This window comes from Myodes glareolus, chromosome 2 (assembly GCF_982192425.1).
Source record: "Myodes glareolus chromosome 2, mMyoGla1.1, whole genome shotgun sequence".
Lineage (NCBI taxonomy): Eukaryota > Metazoa > Chordata > Mammalia > Rodentia > Cricetidae > Myodes > Myodes glareolus.
This window is the reverse complement of record NC_142027.1, coordinates 39875532-39900521: the sequence shown is the minus strand read 5'-3', so window position 1 is coordinate 39900521 and position 24990 is coordinate 39875532. Positions and strand designations below refer to the sequence as shown.

The window sequence follows — 24990 nt, the reverse complement described above, 5'->3', positions numbered from 1 at the left end:
TTATTCTTTTAAATCAGTTATTCCACTCTCATAAGAATATGAAAGTTATAATTTTAAAGTTAAGTGTATTTTGCAATGTTATTATATGTTAACAGTTACATTTAAATACTTTACTAAAATTAAAAATTTTATATAGGTATAAATTTTACTTAGTACTAGCAAAGATCAGTAATCTGCTGAGGTTGGTGTTGTTTTCCTATATAAAAATGATATGATTCCAAGAACTTACAGGGTTTAATTGAAAGAAATATGCTACATCATTTCCATATGAAAGATCAAAGCAATAGATTAGTTTGCCTTCAGTTAATAGAAGTCAATTTCTTCAACAAGGAATGATCAGGAAATGCACAAAAACTTGTGAGAAACAATTTAAGATACAAGATAAATTATTTGTATTTTTGTGTCTTACCATGGCAGGATCCCTCAATTTCTTCATACCCTGTACTGCAGATACACCTCCCAAGAGGAACGAGCCAATCTCCATCAGCTCCACAGTAGAGTTTAGGAGTATCCCTCTCTTCAGCACTCTTCACACATGAACCCCGCACTTCAACCAAAGAGGAAGAATCAACCCTTGGGATGGTATCAGGAAACATAGCCAAGTTCCGCACAGTGAAGGGACATTTTTTGTAGAAAACACGGACTGAGACCAGGGCAATGCATGCTCCAATGTCTTGAAAAGCCAAATAAAATCCTTTCCTTTCTATGGGCCCCACCTCACGAATTTCAGTGTTGAGCTTAAGGATGCGATCACCCAAATCCATCTGAGTAAAGCTCTCATCAGCAGCAATTGTGTCGATCTTTATATATTGGCTTGGCTTGAATTTAGTCCCATGGGACTCATCCGATTCTATATAATACAGATTGAATGTTTCTTTACAAGTTCCCAGGACCCATGGGATGCTGTTACAATCTCTGAGTGTGAACTTCATCTCCACGTAAATTTTCTGTGCAGCCTCACGAGAGATCCAATTAGTCCGAAGCCAGTTGTTTTGGTTTGGTTCCATGACGTTGCATACCTGGTATGTATGTATGGGCCTATTGTGCTCATCCATTTCTGTAATGGCATCCCACTGCACAAAGAAAAAGACAAATAATGAAGAGATTATAAAACTACTGTCAGAAACAGAAATGTTAATATTTAAGAATATTTTAACAAGAGAGAATGAGATAAAACCATGCTACAAAACTGTCCAAAGCAAAATGCAGCATTTTAACCATGACCCTTTGGTTGGAAGTATACAATCTACTCTTCTGGGGGCTTTCTCCATTAATCATATGACCAAAAAATCTTTAATACTGTCAGTTTCCTCAACTGTATAATAGAACTGGTAACATTACCTATTTCATAGTGTTGCTGTAAGGTATATATATCTATATCTATATCTATATCTATATCTATATCTATATCTATATCTATATATCAGTATATATATCAGTATATATACTGGTGTATATATATCACACACACACACGCACACACACACACACACACACACATATATATATATATATGTCACAATTCAGGGGAGAGCTGGAAAGGTAAAATTAAATCAGTTTAAAATTAAAAACACTCTGCTCTTTTAGAGGACCCAAAACTTTTTCCCATCATCCAAATTAGTCAGCTCACTGTCACCTTCAACTATATATGTAGATGCCCTGACATGATTAATACAAGAAATATTCCAGTAATTCTTCCAACCATGAGAATACAGTAATTAAGCCATTTTCATTAGAGATTATGTTGCAGCATAGGGATAATATAGCACATGACTATCAATGAGCAAATGACACGGTAGGAAAACAGCAATGGAATACATCACAGTTATGAAGAGGAAAAAATAGACAATTTTTCTGAGGTCTCCTAAAATCAACCTCCCTAAGGAAGTGGCACTTATGCAATTATGGAAATGATAGATCAGAGAGAAGTCATTCAGTCCAATTACAAGACAATAAGTGTATAGATATAATTTAGGGAGTGAACTGGGTAAGAAATGACTAGAGAGCTGATCTAAAAGTCTTTCCAAGTATCATGAACTTTGTCTTTCTTTCTGAGCTCAGTATTTGGATTCCCTTCCTTATTTTGTGCTAAATACAAGCATGCTAACATGACAGTTGACTCCACAGGAAGACCTTGCTAACCATTTTTAATAAAGCGATTTACTAACACATTTGAATACTTTGGAATCAGGTGGTATTAGCAGGTATGCCCCTGAAAAATTTTTTAAAAATTATTTGTTTATTTTAAAAAGTATTTTTTCATTTTACATACCAATTACAGTTTCCATTCCCTCCTCTCCAACAGTTCCCTCCAGAATCCTCCCTGACCCACCCCTATCCACTCCTCAGAGAGGGTAGGGCTTCCCGTGGGTAGTCAACAAAATCTGTCATGTGGCTTGGAGGCAAGACCTAGGCCCTCCCCACTATATCTGGGCTGAGCAAGTGATTCCTCCAAAGAGAATGGGTTCTAATAAGTCTGTAAAAGCAGTAAGGATAAATCCTGATCCCACTGCCATTGGCCCTAAAGTCTTCCCAGCCACACAACTGTCATCCAAATTCAGAGGACCTATTTTGATCTTATGCTGGTCCCCTGCTGTCAGCCTGGAGTTAGTAAGCTCCCATTAGCTCAGGTAAGCTGATTTAGTTAACCCCATCATGGTCTTTACCCTTTTGATCATATTATCGCTCCTCCCTCTCTTTGACTGGACTTTGGGAGCTTAACCCAGTGCTCTGCTATGGATCTTTGTCTCTGCTTCCATCAGTTGTTGAGTGACGTTTCTATGATGACTTTTAATATCATGTGTATTCACTCATATATGGTCTTTAGACATAAAGCAAAGAAAACCAGCTCACAATTCACAATCCCAGAGAACCTAGACAACAAATGAGGACCCTAAGTGAGACATACATGGATCTAATCTACATTGGAGGTAGAACACAAGATCTTCTGAGTAAATTGGGAGCATGGAGACCATGGTAGAGGGCAGAAGCAAAGGGGAGAGGAAGGGAGAGGAACGGAGAAAAAAGTATATCTCAATAGAATCAATTAAAAAATAGAAAAAGAAAGATAATCATCAATCTAACTACAGGACAAAGACAGTTTAGGCACCTTCTTCACAGTTGCTTAGGATCTTAACTGCGGTCATCCTTGTGGATTCCTGAGAGTTTCTCTACTGCCAGTATCTTGTTAACCTTATAGTGGCTCCTTCAATCAAGATATCTCTTTCCTTGTTCTGCCTTTATGTTCTTCCCCCATCTGGACCGTCCGGTTCCCTCAAGTTCTCCTCCGCCTCCCTTATTCCATTCCTCTTCTCCTTCAGCACTTCTTTCTTCCCTCACCCACATGCTCTGAATTTTCTCAGAAGATCTTGTCTATTTCCCTTTCTCAGGAAGATCCATGTATGTTTCTCTCAAATAACATTTATATTTAGAATTAAAGACAATATTATATTTTAATAAGTCAACGTATTTGTTAATAACATTGAGTCAGAAAATATAGTAATAAACCTGAAAACTTTCAAAAATTAAGTAACTATCATTTATCATGTCTTAAGTAACACAAATCAAGTCTCAAGTAACACATTTAAAATAATAAAATATAAAAACTATCAAAAATCAGGTAACAGTAACATTTACCAAATGTCAAGTAACATAGCTCAGGTACTGAGGCAGGTCAGTAGCAGCCTGTGCCTTTATCCCAGCACCTGGGAAATAGAGGCAGGTGTGTCTCTTTGAGTTCAAGGACAGCCTAGACTACAAAGGTAATTCCAGGAAAGCCAGAGCTATCCAGATAAACCCTGTCTTGAGAAACAAAAACAAACAAACAAACAAAAAAATCAAGTCTCAAGTAACACTTGACATTCTATTTTTCTAGGCCATAAAAGGAGTAAACTAATTTCTAAAGATTTATTAATAAACAGTGAGTCAGGTAATATAAAAATAAAATCTGAAAACTTTCAAAAACCAAGGTCCAAAGTTTACAGAATTTTACCCCAAAAAGAACCTTGAGAAACATTCCTGTATCATCCACTGATTATTCTTATCATGGACAAATTTCCATTCAGATTTTATTATATTTCTTATGGAAGGTATGCAGTGATTGTCCATACTATATCCGTAACTTTCCCAAATAGTGTATAGCTTTGTTCCAGAGCAAAAATGATTGATCTTCTACACTTAATAATTTCAGACTCTATCTCATTAGGTTCAAACATTAACATGTTCATCTATAAACTCCTAAAATATGAAAGTAAGGTATTTAAAATTCTATATAAATGTCCCTTATATCGGAGAATATGTTAAGATATTAATATGCTTATGAAAATGTATTCTACATTGGGGCTTTTTATATAAAGAAGACTGAACTAGATAGGTCATACACCATAGGAGAAAGCATAGCACTATTATTTTCTATCTGGAAATAGTACCTAACTGACTTCTAATGACCTACAGTTGTACACATGTATTAATGCATTTCTTAACCCTTACCAGGGATGCTTCTATTGTTATAAGATAATGATTAAAGCAAAGACCTACAATAGGCTAAAAAGAAGAGAAAAAGGAGAATATAGACACTCAAACCGAGCTTGGATATATGAAAAATGCCTTTATCCCAAAGTTGAGTGAGCACTGAAGAAGAGGTGTAGGAGGAAAGATTGTTCTTTGGACACAGTAGGGTAGCTGCACTTATGAACTCAGCAACTGTGACAGCAAGCACAACTGCATAAGCTCATGCAGACCAAATCCCAGCATGGAGAGAGAATGAGTCTTTATGTCTAAGACCTCAGGAATGCTTGTGAAATCATCAATGTTGGACTAGGAAGAGTCAGTTTTCTTTACGAATGTTGCCCCTGGCAAATTGATAATGCTACAGTTAAAGGCCACATCAAAGATTATATAGGCAGGACAAATTGAACTTCACAGGAAAAAAAAAAGAGTATACAGACTTGGGAGAGTAGAAATGGGGGAGGGGAAGGAAATAGATATAATATAAGCATCTCATCTGAAATTCTTAAAGACCTAATATTAAGGAGAGATAAGAGCCCTATCTGATTCAATGGAAAAGATAAATGTGAATTTTCAAACAGAATGCATCAATATGCATTGGGTGGCATAAGATTTTCCACATTGAATTTAAGAAGCCTTATAGATAATGGTGTTTACTAAAAACATGAAATTGGAATTATACTTAGATATCAGAATAGTCAAAATGTCTACTGTTAAACTTTATCTACTGCAACTGTCCAAAGAAGTGGATATTAAAGTTCAAAATTAAATCTATTTGCCTAAGAATTAAGGTATAAGTTTAATGTTGTTCTAGATATAAAAGATACAACACTTATTATTCAGTATCAGGAGATGTAAATTAATTTAATATATTAGGTACATTTCTCACAAAACACAGAATTTATGATTTGCATATCATTATATAGTTTCTAAGTACTAAAATCAGTCTCTGAACATTGCATGCATAAGGTTAGCCAACATGTGACTCTCAAGAGCACGTATACTATATTTCTAAATATTTTTTCAATTAAAAGTCATTATTTCAATAAATTAATAAAAATAAAACAATAAATAAAGCTTCAAATGTGTTTCATTTTGTTACTATATGAACTTAACTTCATAAATCCATGTGTCTAGGATCATATCAAAGTATTTCAACCCTTATATCTATAAAGAAGGATGTGGCAGTTCCCAGATTTCCCACTCCCAACTTTGGCCAAATATACTTCCATACCACCCACTCACATATAAACTTATCCTAGACGTAATGTAAGACTTGGGCCTTTATCTTTCTGACAGCATTGATCCTTCATTCATTTTGATTTCAGGACACCAGGACTATCTCCAGTCTTTGAGGCAGAATGCTTTCATCCAATACTTTCCCCCAAAGAAGCCATGATGCTCCTGAAAGTTAATGACGCTATTAAGCAGACAAAATTGACAAAGTCACAATGTTCCTAAAAGTAGATGTGACCCAATCAAGAAATAAATGCATGAGTCTAAAAGCTGTTTCTTCCCTTCATCAGAGAAGTAGAAAACATAAAAACGAAACAAAGCAAAAAAAAAAATAACAACCCAATCACAGGATCTAAGAGGTAAATCTTTTCCCTCACTTCTCCAGTTTCATGAAGTAGAGAGCATCCATAGGAGAAAATGAGCAAGCCTACCTAAAGTTCTAGGTACTGAAAAAATGATATCCCCTCCTAATTCTAAAGGTGATGGCAATTATTTAACATATTCAAATTAGGTTTATAAGATATTATAATTAGAATTGGTAAAATGCAGGTACCAGAAGCATAAATATCAGCAACTATGGAAAATACAAACATGTGGCTTGCTTTTGTAATCGCAGTGTTGAGGAGGCAGAGAAAAGAGGATCTTTGCCTTAGTATCCATTCAGGGGATGAGTCACAAGTCCAAACTGTGCTGGCTACTTTTTGTCTCTTGAAGAAACTAGAATCATCTAGGATTAGAGAAATTCAAGTGAGGAATTAACTTCATTGAACTGATTTGAAAGTAGGTCTGTGAGAATTAATTTTTTTAATTGATAATAGATGTTGTAGGGCAAAGCCTAAAGTGGTGTATGCTATCAATAGTAGCTGACCTTGGCCTATATGAGAAAAATAGCTGAGCAAGACAGAAAACATAAACCAGTAAGCATATCTCCTAATAGTATCTACCTATAGGATTCTATCTTGACTTTTGACCTGCCTTTCCTCCATGATACACTGTAAATTCTAAGCTAAATAAACTCTTTCTTCCCAAGTTGCTTTTCATCACTGTTTTATCACAGAAACAGAAAAATAGGACCAAGCAAAAAATATAATAACAAGAATCCACAACAGGTCATGAGGTTTAAGGTTTAAATGAAGCTCATGCAGCCCTAAACCTAGATGAGGAGATAGTGAATGTGGACTGCTTCTAGGGGAGGAAAAGTTATCTTTCTTTGGAGGTTGTGATGTGACCATGAATAGTTTGCTCATATGCAGTGGAGAGCCCCATATCCATCACTACATGAGCAACACTAATTGGATTCAATAGAATATATATATATATATATATATATATATATATACAAGTCTATTTTATATTAGTATATAATGTATATTAAATAATCAAAGGAAAGGAAAGGAGAAGAGGGACATAATGATGGAAGTGAGACATGTTGAGGGGAGTCTGAGAGGGATGGATGAGAAAACGGAGTGATTATGATATATATTGCAAGCATGCATGAAATTTTTAAAAGGTATAAAAGGAATAGCAAAAAATCAATAGAAACAAATGAAACAAAAACCACACTCAGCAGTTTGTACTGAATATGTAACATGTACTAATTTCTATAAATGAGTATAAGACTGGTATTTGGACTTGATAAACAGTCGAAGGAATTATGAAAATATGTTTGTAGCACAGGTTTTATCCTCAGTATCAGTGCAATGGCATACATACTAAATATTTAGGAATCATCATAGTATTGAAAGCTTGAAAGAGGAAAGTAATTGTACTTTAAAGAAGTAAAGGGTTCAGTAATTCAATCTGAACATTGGTGTTTCATTTCTTCCTGCAATTCTGGTATTCATGAAGCAGTGGGGGAGGATTTCTATGAGTTCACGACTATCTAGGCTACACAGTAAATTTCAGGGTAGCCTGGGCTACACACTCTATCTCTCCCCTCTTAATCTCTCTCTTTCTCTGACTTTATATCTGTCTGTCTATCATCTATCTATCTATCTATCTATCTATCTATCTATCTATCTATCTATCTATCTATCTATCTGTCTATCATTTATCTATCATCTATCTATCTATCTATCATCTATCTATCATCTATCTATCTATCTATCTATCTATCTATCTATCTATCTATCTATCTATCTATCTCTGCCCATCTATCAATTATCTCCTCTCTTTCATTCTTCCACTCTTCTTTACTTTCTGGTACACACACACAAGACAGAAAACCAGCAAGGGATCTAGAAAACATCCATTAAGGCAGAGAAAGAATAGATTAGTGTATAAAGGTTAGCTTTATTTACATACTTTTAGGTACCTTTAGCTCCATGCTACACATGTTCAGTGGATTAAAGTGTCCGCTCCTTTTAAAAACTAATACTTAAACAGTTTTCTCATGAACTGTCTATACGTAAACAATTTTACAGAAATTAAAAGATGCAGAACATAGCAAAACTCTCATTCACTTGTTCCTTTTTGATATCTAACTACTTTTAACAGCACTGTCATTGAATCAGATATTCTAAGTCCTCTATGGAATAGCATGAATTCAGTTTGTAATGTCTCTCAGATCCATTTGAGCTCAAAGAGTTCCTTCTACCTGTTCTCAGTAGTGGGAAGAGACTGAAATTTTAAAAGGATGTTATCCAGCCAAATAAAATTAGGATACCAGGGACACAAAATAATTGTACAGATCCATGGCCCTTTCTCCTCTCTTTTTGCTTCCTGGGTGCCTTGGGGTAAGCAATACAATACAATCACACCATGATGTACTATAGGTTATAAAGCCAAATGAAAAGGAATTGGGACCCAGTGTAAGCTATTTCTCCATATAAATAGGTCCTTTAGATATTTATCCACAGCAGCAGAATGATTACATATTATATAACTATTTGTCAAGTTCATCAAACTAAAGAAAAAATACATGTTTTTCGGGGAATGAGACTTTGGCTTATTTAGGTTTTAAGGTTAGAATAAGTAAGACAGAAAGGCTGCTCTGACTGTAGTCATTTTTTGAGATCTTTTTAACTTCAAGGGATGGATATATTAACTACAAAGTGATGGATAAAAGATATGGAAACTTGATCCATGGGATATTTTGGTTAACCAAGAATGAGTTAGGCCAAAGGATTTCTTTTAAGTGTCGTATGCTTCAAGATTACGCTGGAGCTAATAACCTTGGAGAAACTATTTAAATGTTGAACCATCATTGTTGCTGATATCAATCCACCATGGTCAGACAGATATTTTAGAAATACATAAGGTAACTGACAAACTTTAAACTCTCCATGGACAAGAGCAAATTCTCTTAGCTTTCTTTTTGGTATTCTTGGGAGTTTCATGTCTTTTAAATGCCATGGAGACTGAGCACAGCCCTAAATGAAACATATTTAGCATAGTCCCTCTTCCAAGTCCCAGAAACTGTTGCCTAAGAGGGAATTAGAAAGGGTATAGAGTCCATGGGCAGTGGATGAATACAAGGGCACAGTAGCCTCTGGATACAACAGGGTTTCTGAATTTATAAATGTGCAGTAGCCAGGAAACACATACACAAAGTCTGTGTAATGCCAAACCAGACCAAATCCAAGCATGGAAATGGGAGCTGGGCAAACAATAACACCCTTGGCTGGGGAGCTACTCTCAGTAGTATGCTGCTGAGAAGAGAGAGACAGTTTTTTACTAAGAATGTCACCATGGAAAATTCTACCATGCTTCAGTGAAGACCCCCCACTCAAGAATATTTTTCTAATCTAAGGTTCACATACTTTGATGATTACTCTTGTCAGTTTGAACAGACTAAGGAACACCTACCAGGTGATAAAGCACATCCCTTATGGAGTGCAGGAGGAAATATCCTAAGTGGGTTAGGCCATGAGGACTCTGCCTGATGAGTGGTTAATAATTTGATGGAAACGAAAAGTGATAGCATTGGGAGGATATGAAGCATAAGGTGTCAGGGTAATTCTAAATTAACTGTTTCATATCTCATATGTGGACCTTATACTGGCCCTTGCTTCTCTGTTCTACATCTTTCATGCCTTGACTTGAACAACCTTGTTATACCACATTTTCCCCACCACAATGAGGTGAAACCCATGAGACTGTTGCCAAAGACATATCTGTTTCCCTTTACATTTTTCTTTGGTGGTCTATATGCTCCCAGGCATACAAGGTTTAACACACAAAGACAAAAATTTCCTTTACTTGAGCAAGTATTTGCCTGGTGATCAATTATTGGAGTCAGTATAAAAAGTTGTACAGTGATTGATTATCAACTTTTCTTGCTTTGTTTTACAAAATAATTAAATAGTATATTTGTGGGTTATTTATTTATTTATTTATTTATTTATTTATTTTAATTTTCATACCCTTCTAAGGACCTTTGACTTGTCTTTCTCTCAGATACCCTCATCTATGATTTTTGCATAGACTGCCCTCTAATACAGGCCAACCAGAAGTTCTATGACATTTTGTGACACGTGACTTCCTCTTTGAGATTCAAGACGTTGGTAACCTTCCTTCCATACATTTTTATTTGTTTTGCTGTGGACACACCCACTTCATTATATCCAACAGAACACTCTCAAAATAGCCACACGGTTCTTAAAACATTCTCTCTGAAACAACTTATCAAGTACAACTAATTTTTGTTTAGATAAAATTTTAGAAGGCAGAGCTGGGCCAAGAAACTTCTGTTCATCATATGTAACTTATGTATCCACCACTCAATGCAAACAATAAACACTTGTTGAAACTGTCACAAGACAAAACGATATTGTCTGTACTATCCATATAAGACATAGACAAATGATGGAACTGAAGGACATTCTTTCTTGTAGAAGAACACAGGGGTTGTGCCTAACTTTTCTGAGCTACTTATTATATTTTGGTAAATTAGTTTTTATATTCCTAGTCTTCAGAAGAAAATGAGAACATGAATACAATCAAAACACATTTTCATGACATTGTTAAAAAGTCTATGAAATATTAAATTTGCATAATTAGAACATAAATGAAAACACAGCATGAAGCAACAGAAGTGTTCTGTTTCAGTGTCAATTACACAAAAGCAAGCATCTGACAGGACAGAGCAATGTAATAGCAGAATAAGAGGTTTCACTATTTTATTCCAGTGGTTTTCTACAGTTACTCAGTTTATGCATATGTAAAAGTTTCACTGCCGAAAAAGAAGTTATGTATTTGTTTTAAATAGAAACAACCCATTTTACCAACTCCATAAATACAACACACGATTAAATTTAGCCAGAGTATGTGTGCTTATATTAGGGCCTCCTTTCATGTAGGACTATTTTTCCACTGGGGATCTTTCTACAGTCCCACTTGAAGTGTGTATTGGATAGAAGTGATGGGAAGTACACGGAACTATGAGTAATCTACAGTTCACTTATGCCTGGAGGTTCTTTTATAAACACCCACACCCACATATGATGCTTTATTTCCATAACAAGCTGAATGAAGTAGGCCAAAAAAACCCTAAATTCCTTTTAGGTATAGAAGAGTAGAATAAGAAAAATAATTCTCAAAGGAACTGGCAGTCACTGAGCATTCAAATTGCTTTCTTTCCATGGAGAATAGAATAAGGCAATCAAGTAGACTTCCGAGGCAAAGAACGTTCTGATAATATGAAGCAAAATTGACCCACGCATTCAAAGCAATAAGATGAATTACTCAGATTTATGCCTTCTTATTTGAAATCTTTAGAACTGAACAGGAACATATTAAACTTTTATTGCAATATAAGCTTAAATTTAAAACAATTGAAGACAGTATATTTTTGAAAATAAAATGGACTAGTGGAAATCTAGTTTGAAAAATTAATATTTTCTAGGGGAAATTATGAATATGGATGTCCTTAAAGCACACAGCAAAGAAAGATCATGTTTGAGGAAACCACACTTCAGACTCGTCAAGATCCTATGCAGCGGCAAGACTGCCTAGACTGAGGAGTGGTACAATCAGCAAAACTTGTTAGTAAGCCCAAAGAATTTTATGTACATGCATTAAAGTGTAATCTTGGAGCACTATAAATTATAACTTTAAAATATCATTAAAATGAAAAACACAAAAGATAACAATATATCCATGAATGAAAAAATTTATCTGATATTACATATGCAAAAATAAGGATCAGAAGAGGAAGAAGATTTACAGCATTGAAGAACAAGGTATGTAAAGAGTAAAATTTTGGTTGTACCTCTGTCCCTAAGTGAATAGTACTTACAGTATTTATTGTATGCATAATAAAATCTGGTTACTTTCTTCCCCATCTCTCTCCATTAGAAATCACTTGTATTTCTCTTATTTTCCTTAATGTTAAAATTATCAAATTCTCAAATTATTTCTATGTTTATAGGTTACAAACAATAGCTGTAAAGGAAGAGTAATATATGTCGAAAATATATTTTGTTGTTTTTCTATAAAGGTTGTGTTGAAAGAGAAAACATCAGAGAGATAGACTATAACAAATCATCATTGAAGTGATACAGCCCCCAAAGTAAAATAATCCTTCAAATGGTCTAGGACATATTGACAGACAAAGAATAAGTGTACAGATGAGACAGTGAATTATATAGTTCATCATATATTTGTATAACAGGAATGGAAGCATATGCTAAATCTATGATTTCTCATTAAGTTCTCCATAAAATTTATTTCCAAATGTTTTGTAGTGTGTGATTATAATTTATTCAATTCAAGTAGCTAAGTTTAAGTTGAGAAGGGATCCCGAGGAACAAAATCAACTTCATTCTAAGAAAAAAGAAAGGCTGACGATGAAGAAAAGGCTTGATTTGCTAAAGTGAGAGACAAAGTTCATTTGTCCCAAACATTCTTTGCTTTCACAAGCGCAATAAACAACAGTTCTAGGATGTACACAACCATGTTGTTCTATAGCTCTGTACTGAATTAATTTGTAAATTGTATGCATCTAATATTCTATATCAAAGAAACTGCTTCTTAAAGGTTCTTCATATTCTAATATAATATTTTCCCCGGAACCACTTAAATATTCACTTTGAGTCAATATACTGATATAAACTTAGAAAATTAGTGCCCTGAATTCTTCTCCTAGGCATGTAGTTAATAACATAAATCTGTTTTTGCAGGAAAAAAGTAAAGACTTTTCATTTAAATGATAGCTAGGTTCAGAGAATAAAACAAGAAGCAAGAATAGAGCCACTGAAGATGCATTCCTATTTCACTTCAGGCAAATATAAAACTTTTTTATTACAACTACAGAGATATTTAATAAAAAAGGTACAGATTCAATGGAAGCTCTATGAATAAATTTGTTATTTTTGTGAATGATTTGGTATCTGTAAGCCTACATATTATAGCAATGAGGATTATTAATAGTGAATGATTATCCCATTTAAAGTCCGTCAAATGAAGATTAAAAATTCTCTATGAAGTCCATATTCTGTATGTCAAAAGGTCTAAAATTGAAAGTTGATGCCTTTCCTTCTTTTCTTCCTTCCTCCCTCCCTCCCTCCCTCTTTCCCTCCCTCCCTCCCTCCCTCTTTCCCTCCCTCCCTCCCTCCTTCCCTTTCTCCCTCCCTTCCTTTTTTCTTCATTCCTTCCTCTCTCCCTCCCTTCCTTCGTTCCTTTTATCTCTTTCTCTCTCTCTTTCTCTCTCTCTCTCTCTCTCTCTCTCTCTCTCTCTCTCTCTCTCTCTCTCTTTCTTTCTTATTGGTTTTGATTTTTGAGACAGGGTTCCTCTGTCTCACCATCCTGACTGTCTTGGAACTCACTCTGTAGGCCAGGCTGGATTTGAACCACCACCAACTGACTAAAGTTGAGGTCTAGGTCTTTACTTAAGCAGGTAATAAGATGCTAAAAGTACCACCTTAGCATAGTTAAAGTATTAATACTTAAAATATTACATGGCAAATCCTGTGCTGTGGAATGTCTTTCTGTATGCTGCGAATATGTTTTGTTATCATTAGTTAATAAAGAAGCCGATTTGGTTCATAGCCAGGCAAAAAAGAGCCTGTCAGGAGATCCATGTAGAGATATAGGAACAAGGGCAGAATCAGGGAAATGTCTGCAGCTTCCGGGGAAGCACAATGTGAGGAAAATAAAGACTAATAGAAATGGGCTAATTTGGTTGTAAGAGCTAGTAAATAGTAATCCTGAACTAATAAACCAAAGAGTTTGTGATTAGTATTAAGCTTAAGAATGGTTATTTGGTCATTAGCGGGTGAAAGAGAAGCCTCCAGCTACAATACTTATCCTAATTAATTACCCTGTCTCGCATTAAAATATACAAATACCTAAACAAGAAGATTCCCCAAATATAGATAGAACAGAAAAATCTTATTTATATGGTTCTTACTTGTCGGAGATAAAACATCCATTGCCTTGTTTTATGGATGAGAAAATTTACTTAAAGAAAATAATTGATTCACTTGAGTTTATTAAAGCAAAACAATCTCTCAACCAGTACATGAAATGAATTAGTGTTATTTAAAAGTATTTGGATTCTTTCCTTTTTGTTAGGTGGGTCTTAAGTCCAATTAAATGTCTCTGTTGGTTGTTATATATATAACCATGTATAGTGTTATTGTGCCATGATAATCATTGCTGAGGTTGATTGGTGTCATAGCTAGGTAGGACATGTGATTGCTTCCATCTCTTTGACACTTGTATGGCACCTTCTGCTACCCTGAAAATTAGTAGTCAGGGAGAAAGAACATAGATCAGTCCAGTTTAAGGGCTTCTGAATCCTGTATCTGTAATGCATAGTGTCTTCAGCAATAGAGACTTACTTACATCCATGGATATGCAACCAAGGACAATAGCAATATCCTATAATAAACAAGAGTAAAAATAATGTCTGGTACTAGAAACCTAGCTTACTACTCAGAGCTAGTGAAGTCATTGGTCTTGGAAAACAATCCCAAACCACCATTTTACTGAATAAGAATTATCTCTATTAAGTATTTGAGATTTTACTCATTGATAAGTGTATTCCTCACATCTATTCAAGGGTACTTATTCTTGAAATAGACAGAGACCATTAAAGAAAATCACAACCAATCAAAATGTAGACTTATGTGTTGTGATCCAGCTGCCCTCACTCCCCCAGACTGACAAATGAACTTCCTTGTGGTCTGCAATTAACAAGAATGTTTGTGTTCTTTCTGGCCAGTGGGTCTCCACAGATGGAGTAGAGGTATAAAAGGTTGGGAAAAATAAAAGTTTTCTGTTCTTCCACCTGAAAAGAAGCCTCCATGTCTCAATCGTGAACAGGGTCGCTCCAGCTGCCGGCTAAATCAAGGAGCATATTGGGAAAGGTAAAATGTTTTTATTTTTCATCTCCACAGATACTCTGAGGGACATTCTCCAAAAGATAAGGAAGTATAAAGAGGCAGGAAGGTGAATTGAAAGGCTTCAAAAAGTAACTGAAACTCTTAAAGCCACAAGGCATGGAAGTAACAAGGAAGACAGCCAAAGATTTTGTACAGGAGGGACTATAAATGTTCCAGACTGGGAACAAGCCAAGTCAGATTAAAATGAGTATGTGTTTTTTCATCCCCAGAGACACACTGAGAGATGCCCTCTGGAAGATTGGCCAGTAGGGAAGTAGTAAAGAAGAGGCAGGAGGGTGAACTGAAGATCTCAAAAGATAGAATGTGTAAAGATATATGTTATTGTGTTGATTGTGTTATCTTTTGTGTTCTGGACTGGAGAAAGATATTTGATCTGGGAACTGCTAAGAAAGGTATTTTGACTTTAAAATACAGGTCTTTTTAGAAATGTGGTTTGAATCACTGAGAACCCCTGAAATGTTGGTGTAAAATACTCCCAAAAATGAAGCACCCCCACTCAACAGGAAGTAGCCAGACAGGTTGAGGATGTCCAAACTCCCTAAAAGATTGTTAAAGTGGGGCCTCTTCAATGGTTCCAGATCAGGAGCAGCAAAACTGCTTCCCTGAGTTCTGCTCCACTCCATGCAGCAGTTTGGATCCAGATTGAGTGCAGCTGGGGCCAGAGGGCAGCTGCAGCAGAGCTTTGACACCACGGTTGCTGCTGCCGGATTTGCTCTCTCACAGACTGTGTAGATGGCTGAGACAGGCTAAAAGACTCAGCAATGCTTTGAACATTCAAAATGATCTTAATGGACATATTCAATTGGGCATATTGACATTGAACCAACAAGTAGCTCTGGTTCAGGAGCAAGTGGATTATCTTTGGACTTTTCAACAGTTAATTATGTTATGTGTGTTACTCATGGCACTGTATTGCATGCTTCTGCTACTGTTATGGAACTCAACCGTCATATGAGAGGGGTTTGGAATACTGCTTTTGTTAATTTTACCACCCAGTTAGTGCATGCTAGATGGTTGCAGCACTGGTCTGCCTCACTGGTGCTATCAGTCCTGAAAATACTTGGTTTAGGGCTATGTATCTGGGTAGCCACGGGTAGGCAATACGTTGGGGGCAGGATGCTATCTAAGACAAGGAATATTAGAGGGCTATTCCCCATGACAGGCAAGGTATTATAAAATAAAATGGGGGGAGTTGTTGTGATCCAGTTGCCCTCAATCCCCCTGACTGACAGGGGAACTTCCTTGCGGTCTGTAATTGACAAGGATGTGTGTGTTCTTTCTGGGGGGTGGGTCTCCACAGAAGGAGTAGAGGTATAAAAGGTTGCTGGGCAAAATAAAGGTTGCTGTTCTTCCAACAGAAAAGAAGCCTCCATGTCTCAATCCCAGCACCCCCCCGTCAGTCTTGGCTATCCAGACTGCGCTGGCTGCAGCACTTATGGAACCCATTTTAATGGATGCATCTTCAAACACAAGATCCACACCCAAGACTCAGGGAACATTGTAAAAGACAAGGTAGAAAGATTATAAAAACAAGATAATCAGAGAGTTTTTTGTGAGACTCTGTCTCCTAGCAATGTCAGAAGCTATAATCACAAAATTGCCCAAACATGTAGATATTCTAATATAATTGCTGGGAAAAACCAACAAGGCCTTAACGCTACCAAAAGTAACTACAGGCAACCAAGGAATTCAGAATGCATGAAAAATAATCTACTCTGAGTAAGAGAACCATGCTAGTTATTCAATGTAGTAAGCCCCAAAAATACATGTCACATGTACATATAACATTATACAGACTGATAGGTTATATTTAGTAATATATATATATATATATACATGTAACAACAATTAATAAAAATGATACCATGAATTAGAACAAAAATATATTGCAATCTCACAAATAGATATTTGGAAAGTGATATTTGCCATTATAAAAGCTTTAAATCAAAATAAATTTAAGTAGACTGCATACTCTATGAGAACCTATATTGAATTCTATTGGTCACTGGTCACTGTCCAAAGGAATATAATTGTAGAAAAAGTTCTTATTTAAAATAAAATACATCAATAAATACTTTGAATTTAATAATCAGACTATGACAGGGTGCTGAATCAAGATTCCAAATGCAACACATGACTGAAAAATAAAAAAGCTTATTATTAAGCTGATTATTATTATTATCAGCCTTCTCCTGAGGTACTGATATTATTTTGAAGATGACAGGAGGACAGCTGATCACAGATAACTTGAAGGACTTAGCTCAAGCCTGGACATGTCAGGTGACAGACTGGGAACCACACAAGAACATAAGACTTTTTAAATGCAAATTCATGTTTAGAATTCTGTCTTGGAGTTTGTTTTTGCATGCACTTTTGTCTGGGTGTTCATAGTAGGGTGAAGATTAGGGGAAATGGTTTTCAGAATGCATGTCTTCATTAGCTGAGTGAACTGAGAAAGTGTTCTAATATCTGGGAAGCTAAGGAGGTATTCGTTTTTAGAGAATTACTTTAATTTAGAAGGACTATTACAGATCCAGCAGGATCATCTATCTTTGGGGTAAAGACTTACGAAGTTCATAGCTCAGACTGATTAACTTTCTATTTTAACTAAAAAAGCTTATGGTTTAAGTATAGCAAATTATGAATTTTTAATTCTTGCAAAAATCAAATGTGAAGTAAATGAATATTCAAACTGTTCATGATAATTCAAATGGAGACATGAAGTCCCTTGGGAATGTGATATTCTCTACCTACTGCACATGAAAATGACTAATGAAGAAGAAAGTATTCAAGAGTATTAAACACTGTTAGGAACCGACAATGTAGGCCACTGGTGGAGCATTTTTCTAGTATTCATAAGACCTGGGTCAGTTCTTAGCACCTACCAAATTTAAAAAACTCTATGTGCTGGTTATCTCTTTTGATTATTTCAAAATAAAGATCTTTTGGGGGAAAGATACATACATGTATGTGTGTTTGCATAAATAGATGTGTGCGTGCACACACTAGTGCCTGAGACATGCTTATAGCTCATAAGACAATTTAATGGAGTTAGTTCATTCTTTTAAAAATTTATGTTCCAGGGATAAAACTTATGCCATCAATCTTACTCACTGGACCATCATATGGGTGCTAGATCGGTGTGTCTTTATCTGCTAACAGGGAAGTTATTGTGGGCCATAACATGTGATAATTGCTACAATATCAGAATAAGAAGAACAATCATTATGTATTACTCTGGATGAGAGTTTTAATTTTTTAAAGACCTGTAATATATAAAATAAATTTGCAAATACTATTTTGGGGGTTAGACAATGTTTTCCAACGTACTTTCTTTAGCTACATTAAGTCTATAATTATTGGTTTAATCCTTCATGAAGAGTTGATTCTGACTTGTTGTTTGCTTGTTTTTAAAAATGCTTTAGAACTTCACAATTCAATTAAATTCTATAAGAGTATTTTCCTGTTCTTGCTTCATATAAGAGTTCTTGCTTCATATAAGAATCAGACAGCTGAACATCTGCGATCTCCTCTAGAGCCAAGTCTTTTGCAATCCTAAAATGGCTCCCTTAATGTAGATATCTTCATCCCTGCTCCTATATATGCCCTTCCTCCATCTCCACCCTCCCACTCCCCCAAGTTCTCCCCAGTCTTTCCCATCTTCCTTCTCTCTCCCCCATCTGCTTCCCTCAACACCACCTCCACCCGTACTCCCACTCCTACCCCCACCCCCGTACTCCCAACTTTTGCCCAGCGATCTTGTTTGCTTTCAGTTTCCAGGAGGATCTATCTATGTTTTTCTTTGGGTTTGCCTTGTTATATGGTTTCTCTAGGCCTGTGAACTATAGGCTTAATGCCCTTTGTTTATAGCTAGAGTCCACTAATGAGTAAGAACATACCATATTCATTTTTTTCGGGTCTGGGTTATCTCACTCAGGATAGTATTTTCTATTTCCATCCATTTGCATGCAAAATTCAAGATGTCATTGTATTTTTACCACTGAGTAGTACTCTAATGTGTATATATTCCACACTTTCTTTATCCATTCTTCCACTGAGGGGCATCTAGGTTGTTTCCACGTTCTGGCTATTACAATAATGCTGCTATGAACATAGTTGAACAAATGCTTTTGTAGTATGATTGGGTATTTCTTGGGTATATTCTCAAGTGAGGTATTGCTATATCCTGAGGTAGGTTGATTCCCAATTTCCTGAGAAACTAACACACTGATTTCCAAAGTGGTTGCACAAGTTTGCATTCCCACCAGCAATGGATGAGTGTTCCCATTACTCCACATCCTCTCCAGCATAAGCTATCATTGGTGTTTTTGATTTTAGCCATTCTGACAGGTGTAATATGGTATCTCAAAGTTGTTTTGATTTGTATTTCCCTGAGAGCTAAGGAAGTTGAACATGACCTTAAATGTCTTTGACCATTTGAACTTCTACTGTTGAGAATTCTCTGTTAGAGAGAGAAAGACCCTTATCAGAACAATGGACTGAGCTCCCAAGTTCCAGTTGAAGAGCAAAAGGAGGGAGAAGATAATCAAGGAAGTCTGGACCTCGAGGGGTTGGTCCACCTACTGAGACAGTGTGCCTGATCTAATGGGAGCTCACCAAATCCAGCTGTACCGGTACTGAATGAGCATGTGATCAAACCGGACCCCCTGAATGTGGCTGCCAATGGGGACAGTCTGAGAAGCCATCGATAATGGCACTGGGACCTGTTTCTACTTCATGTACTGGCCTTTTGGGACCCTAGTCAATTTGGATGCACACCTTCCTAGGCCTGGATGGATGGGGGAGGGCCTTGGACTTCCCACAGAGCAGGTTACCCTGCTCTCTCTTAAGGAGGGAAGGATCTCTTAAGGAGGATGGTTAATGAGGGAGTGGGAGGGGAACAGGAGGAGGAGAGGACATGTAAATTTTTGAATGGAAAAATAAATAAAAAAAAGAATCAGACAGATGAAAATTTACCTCTACTTCAACGACTTTAAATAGTCTTGATTTGTACTTCAATTATAACAAGGAATGTTTGAAAATTTGAAATTACTTAGTTGGTCTTATATGTTTCTTGTTTGCTAATTATCCATTCGTTGAATTAGTACATCCATTATTTGGGTGATTGGAATTTTGGTTTATTTTGTTTGTTTGGTTTTGATTTTTCAAGATAGAGTTCTCAGTGTAGCCTTAGCTGTTCTAAACTCACTCTGTAGACCTGGGTAGCTTCAGATTCACAGAGATCTGCCTGCTTCTGCCTACCAAATGCAGGGTTTAAAGGCAAGCACCACCATTTCCACCTACAGTTTAGATGTTTTTATGCTGAATTTTCACAGTTATTCGTAAATTTTGGATATTACCCCAGTGTCTGAAGTATAGATGGCAAATCAAAAAATACCTGTCGTCAATTCTTATTGTTGCCCTACTCACAATAGCAAGAAATGGGAATCAACATAGAAACTAAACACAACAGGTAAATGAATAATAAAATGTAATATGTATATGTAACAGGGTTTTATTTGGCTGAAAAAAAAGGTGAAATTACTGAATTTGCAGGAAATGACAGGGTCAGAAAAATAGTGAGGTGACCAAAACTCAGAAAGGAAAGAAACTATGTGTTATTTTTCTTATGTAGATCCTTTCATAGGATGTATACTTGTAAAAATAGAAGGAGACCGAAAAAAAAAAGGATAAAATGAGACACTAAAAAAGGGTGGGTGGATGGCAAAGATTATATGTTACATGGCCTTGCCAAGGAAAGCAAATCAGATTACAAACGAGCTGGAGTGAAGAAAGGAAATGAGGGAAAAAAAAAACACAAAAAGACCTATGTTTTAAAAAGCTATGATATTATATAATGTCATATATATATATATATATATATATGTATACTTTTGGCATAGTACATTGCATTTCACAGAATATCAAACTGATACCACCCTGAATACAGCAACAAAAAATCCTATGATATATCACATAGTGTTTTAAGGTCATGTTGGAAACATAAATTTTTTATGTTCTAAGCTACTCAATCTTAAGTTAATCATTACAGCAATAACTGCCTATTAACACATATATTTATTACTTATCCATGATTCTATAGAGATAGTAAATAGAAAAGAGTTATCAATGTTTCAAATATTTATTTTTCTATATTTGCTGTTAGATTTTTCTGTCAAAGATTATCATATAAATCCAATAAATTTTACAATTAAAAATAAAAAAATCTTCCTATTTTCTATTTAAGCAATTACGTATTAAAAGGACATGTAGTTTAGCTAAGTTATACATAAATTAAATATACTTTCTTAGTGAAGTTTACTTTCAATGCCTGTATTACCTCTAATATAAACTTGAGTTATATGACATACTTAAGACAATCTATATTGATAATAACAACTTAATCTAAATAGAATAGAAATGGTATATTTTGGGAAGTACAAACACAGTGAAGTTCACTATAGGATTACTAAAAATGAGTCTCCAAAGGAGAACATTATGTTATGTTAAACAATACTGATATAAGAGATAAGATAGAGCTCATGAAAAAGATGCATGGGATTTGGCAAATACCTTTGTTAAAAGTTTTTATTTTAAGGAAGATTTCAACTGCCTTTCTAAAGAATTTTAAAAAACATCATATTGATCTTTTCAGAATATTTGACACTGTTTTTCCATTTATGAAACTAAATGCACCAGACTGAAATTATCTTAGGTATGTTTGCAAGCAACGAACATTGGAATAATTAAAACACAACCATTTTACACAATTGCATGTTGAAAATCATATAATGACTAAACATATTTCAAAAAACAATAGTTGAAAGACCCTGAGCAGTGGAGGAGAGGGTGCCTGAACTGTCCTTGTCCTGTAGTCAGACTGATGCCTATCTTGAATATCACCATAGAACCCTTGTCTGACAAAGGATGGAGATCCAGAGACCCATATTAGAGCACTGGACTGAGCTCACAAGGTCCAGTTGAAGAACAGAAGGAGGGAGAATATGAGTAAGGAAGTCAGGGCCAGGAGAGGTTGGTCCACCCACTGAGACAATGTGCCTGAGCTAATAGTTCACCAAACCCAGCTGTACTGGAACTGAACTAGCATGGATGGGATCAAAGTGGACCCTCTGAATGGGGCTGACAATTGGGGCAGACTACGAAGCCAGTGATAATGGCACTGGGATTTGTCTCTACTGCATGTACTGGCTTTTTGGGATCCTATTCTATTTAGATGCATACCTTCCTAAGCCTGGATGGAGGGTGGAGGGCCTTGTACTTCCCACAGAGAAGGGTACCCTGCCTTCTCTTAGGACTGGAGGGAGAGAGGGAGAGGGGGAGAGGGAGAATAGGAGGGAAGTGGGAGAAGGGGATGAAGTGGAAATTTTGATTGGTATTATTTATAAACTAACAAAAAATAAAAAAGAAAGTTACTGGAATTTCAAAATACTCTTCATACGTCATAAGTGTACCAATAAATAAGAAACATGACCACCTACTTATGAACACTAAGATGGTCCTGAAGAGTCTTATCTAGAAATTACATGTCTTCATTTATTTTCTTGTTTCAGTGATACATTACTCTCAAAGAAACTATTTAGAAAAGAGATAATTTATTTTAGCTCTTAGTCCCAGACTATAGTCCATCATTGGGATTAAGTAGCAACACCAGGAGTTTAAGACATCAGGTTATAGTTCATGTATAGCAATGAAGGAGAGAGCAGTGAATTAAAACAAGTCAGTGACGTTTTCTTACACTACTAATCCAGGATCCTCTACCAAGGGAATGATGCTGCCTTTAGTGAGTGAGTCTTCCAACCTAGCTAATTCCCTACAGATGCCTCCAAAGGCTCATCTCCCAGGTGATGGTAACATATGTCAAGTTGACAATGTTAAACATTACAGTCTACATGTGGAATTGTATCATGTTACAATGAATGTAGAATAATTGTGGATTAATGAAATGACAAAACACCATTTAGTCATTAATATACATTTTAAAAAGCCATTCAATGATTTAGAAAGTACTTTAAAATGTACTATGATGAGGGAAATGCATTATAAAACAATGAGTAAATTATTCTTATTTTGAGAAAATATATTGATCTTAAATATATCATTAAATATAGCACCTAAATTAAGCAAAATTTAAATATCTATTTTATGTGCATTTGTTTTTTTGTACATATTTGATAATAACAACTTAACTAAATGAAGAAATTTATAGAATATAAATGATATTTGTTTTAGTAAGTACAAAGACAGTAAAGTTTACTATAGAATTACTAAAAATGAGCCTCCAGAAGAGAAAATGTTTAACAATACTGAAATAAGAGCTAAGATAGAGCTCATGAAAAAGATGCATGGAATTTAGCAAATACCATTGCTAAAAGTCCTCATTTTAAGGAAGAGTCCAACTGCCTTTCCAAATAATTTTATTAAAAACATTATATCTATTTTTTCAGAATATTTGACACTGTTTTTCCATTCCTAAAACTAAGTACACCAGACTTAAGATACCTTAAGTATGTTTGCAAGCAAAGAACTTCAGAACAATTCAAACACAACCATTTTACACAATTGCATGTTGAAAATAGTGTTCAAGAGAGGGTATAGAGGATCACTAAGCTGAAAAATATTTTTTTAAAAGTATAACATGATATTATTTCTCAAATAATGGATAATACGTCTCTTCATGTTTTATTTAACATTTCAACAGTATTTATGCTCAAACATGGTACATCATCTACATCTATGCATAAGTATAAAATGTTTTACAATGCATTGAATAGAATTGAAGAATTCTAAGCATAGAAACAGAACAATTTCACAATTCTAGAAATTTTATATAATTATTGTAGTATACTTATATTCCCTCATATTGTAATACTTGCATTACCTTTGAAAACCAATGAATGTATTTCCTTTTAAAGTTAAAATCTAAAATCACAAATGTGTCTGAAACTTGCATAGTAACTGAATCCAAATAGCTCATGACCCTATCCAAACTTGTATGAATTCCACTAAACTTTGAAGAAACAGATCTCTTGCATATACCACTAAGTCACTTACTCCAGCTTCAGAAGTATCCTTGCATATTCTACTTTGTGATGCTTGTACTGGACTACATGAATCTACTCCATAAATTTCTGTTTTGTTAGCTGCTTCACTATATGCATCTCACAGAAATCTGTAAAAATATGAAAGCTTAGACTATCATTGAGCAGCCTGTACACACATTATAACATGTCTTACTTTCTGGGACTCTTATTTGAGACAGTCACACACATGATTCTGAATGTCTTACTTTGAGTACCTAAGTTTCTCTTAATCCCCATTCTAAAGTGCTGTGGAACAATGGTCTTATACCTAGAGAAGCTTATCCTAGAGAAGCTAAATAAGAAGGTGAACCTGAAGAAAATTCAGGTAGTTTTCCTCATGGAGATTGGAAATAGACAAGAGTTCCAGGTAACCACGGGTGCATGGAGGGGGTGGGAGGGTAGTTGGAAGGGGAGAGGGTTAGAGAGAAGGGAGCAGGGGAGGAATGGGAAATGCTCGGGGGACTGGGGGGGGAGGGAGGAAGGATAGATATGGGTTCAGGGAAGAATATATCTCTACTATGGAAGTCAGTTTAGGGTTTACTAGAGACCTGACTGTAAATGGGATCCCAGGTCCAAGGAGTGCCCCCAGATTGTTCTCTGGACAGTGGAGAGGGTGCCTGAACTGGCCTTGGCCCATAACCATACTGATGAATATTTTGCTTATCACCATAGATCCTTCATCTGGCAATGGATGGAGATAGAGACGGGGACCCACGTTGGAACACTGGACTTAACTCCCTAGGTCCAAGCGAGAAACAGAAGGAAGAAGAACGTGAGCAGGGAGGGCAAGATCAGAGGGA

General features: G+C 35.7%; 1 protein-coding gene across 2 annotated transcripts in view; it reads right to left on the bottom strand.

The window, feature by feature from the left end:
* The window catches only part of Epha6 (EPH receptor A6), a 917499-nt gene that overhangs the window by 758618 nt on the left and 133891 nt on the right, over nucleotides 1–24990 (bottom strand). For both annotated transcript variants that reach the window (XM_048422770.3, XM_085685660.2), the window contains one exon: nucleotides 410–1073. In XM_048422770.3, the coding sequence (XP_048278727.3) occupies nucleotides 410–1073 (664 nt within the window). The remainder of the gene's footprint in view (nucleotides 1–409; nucleotides 1074–24990) is intronic.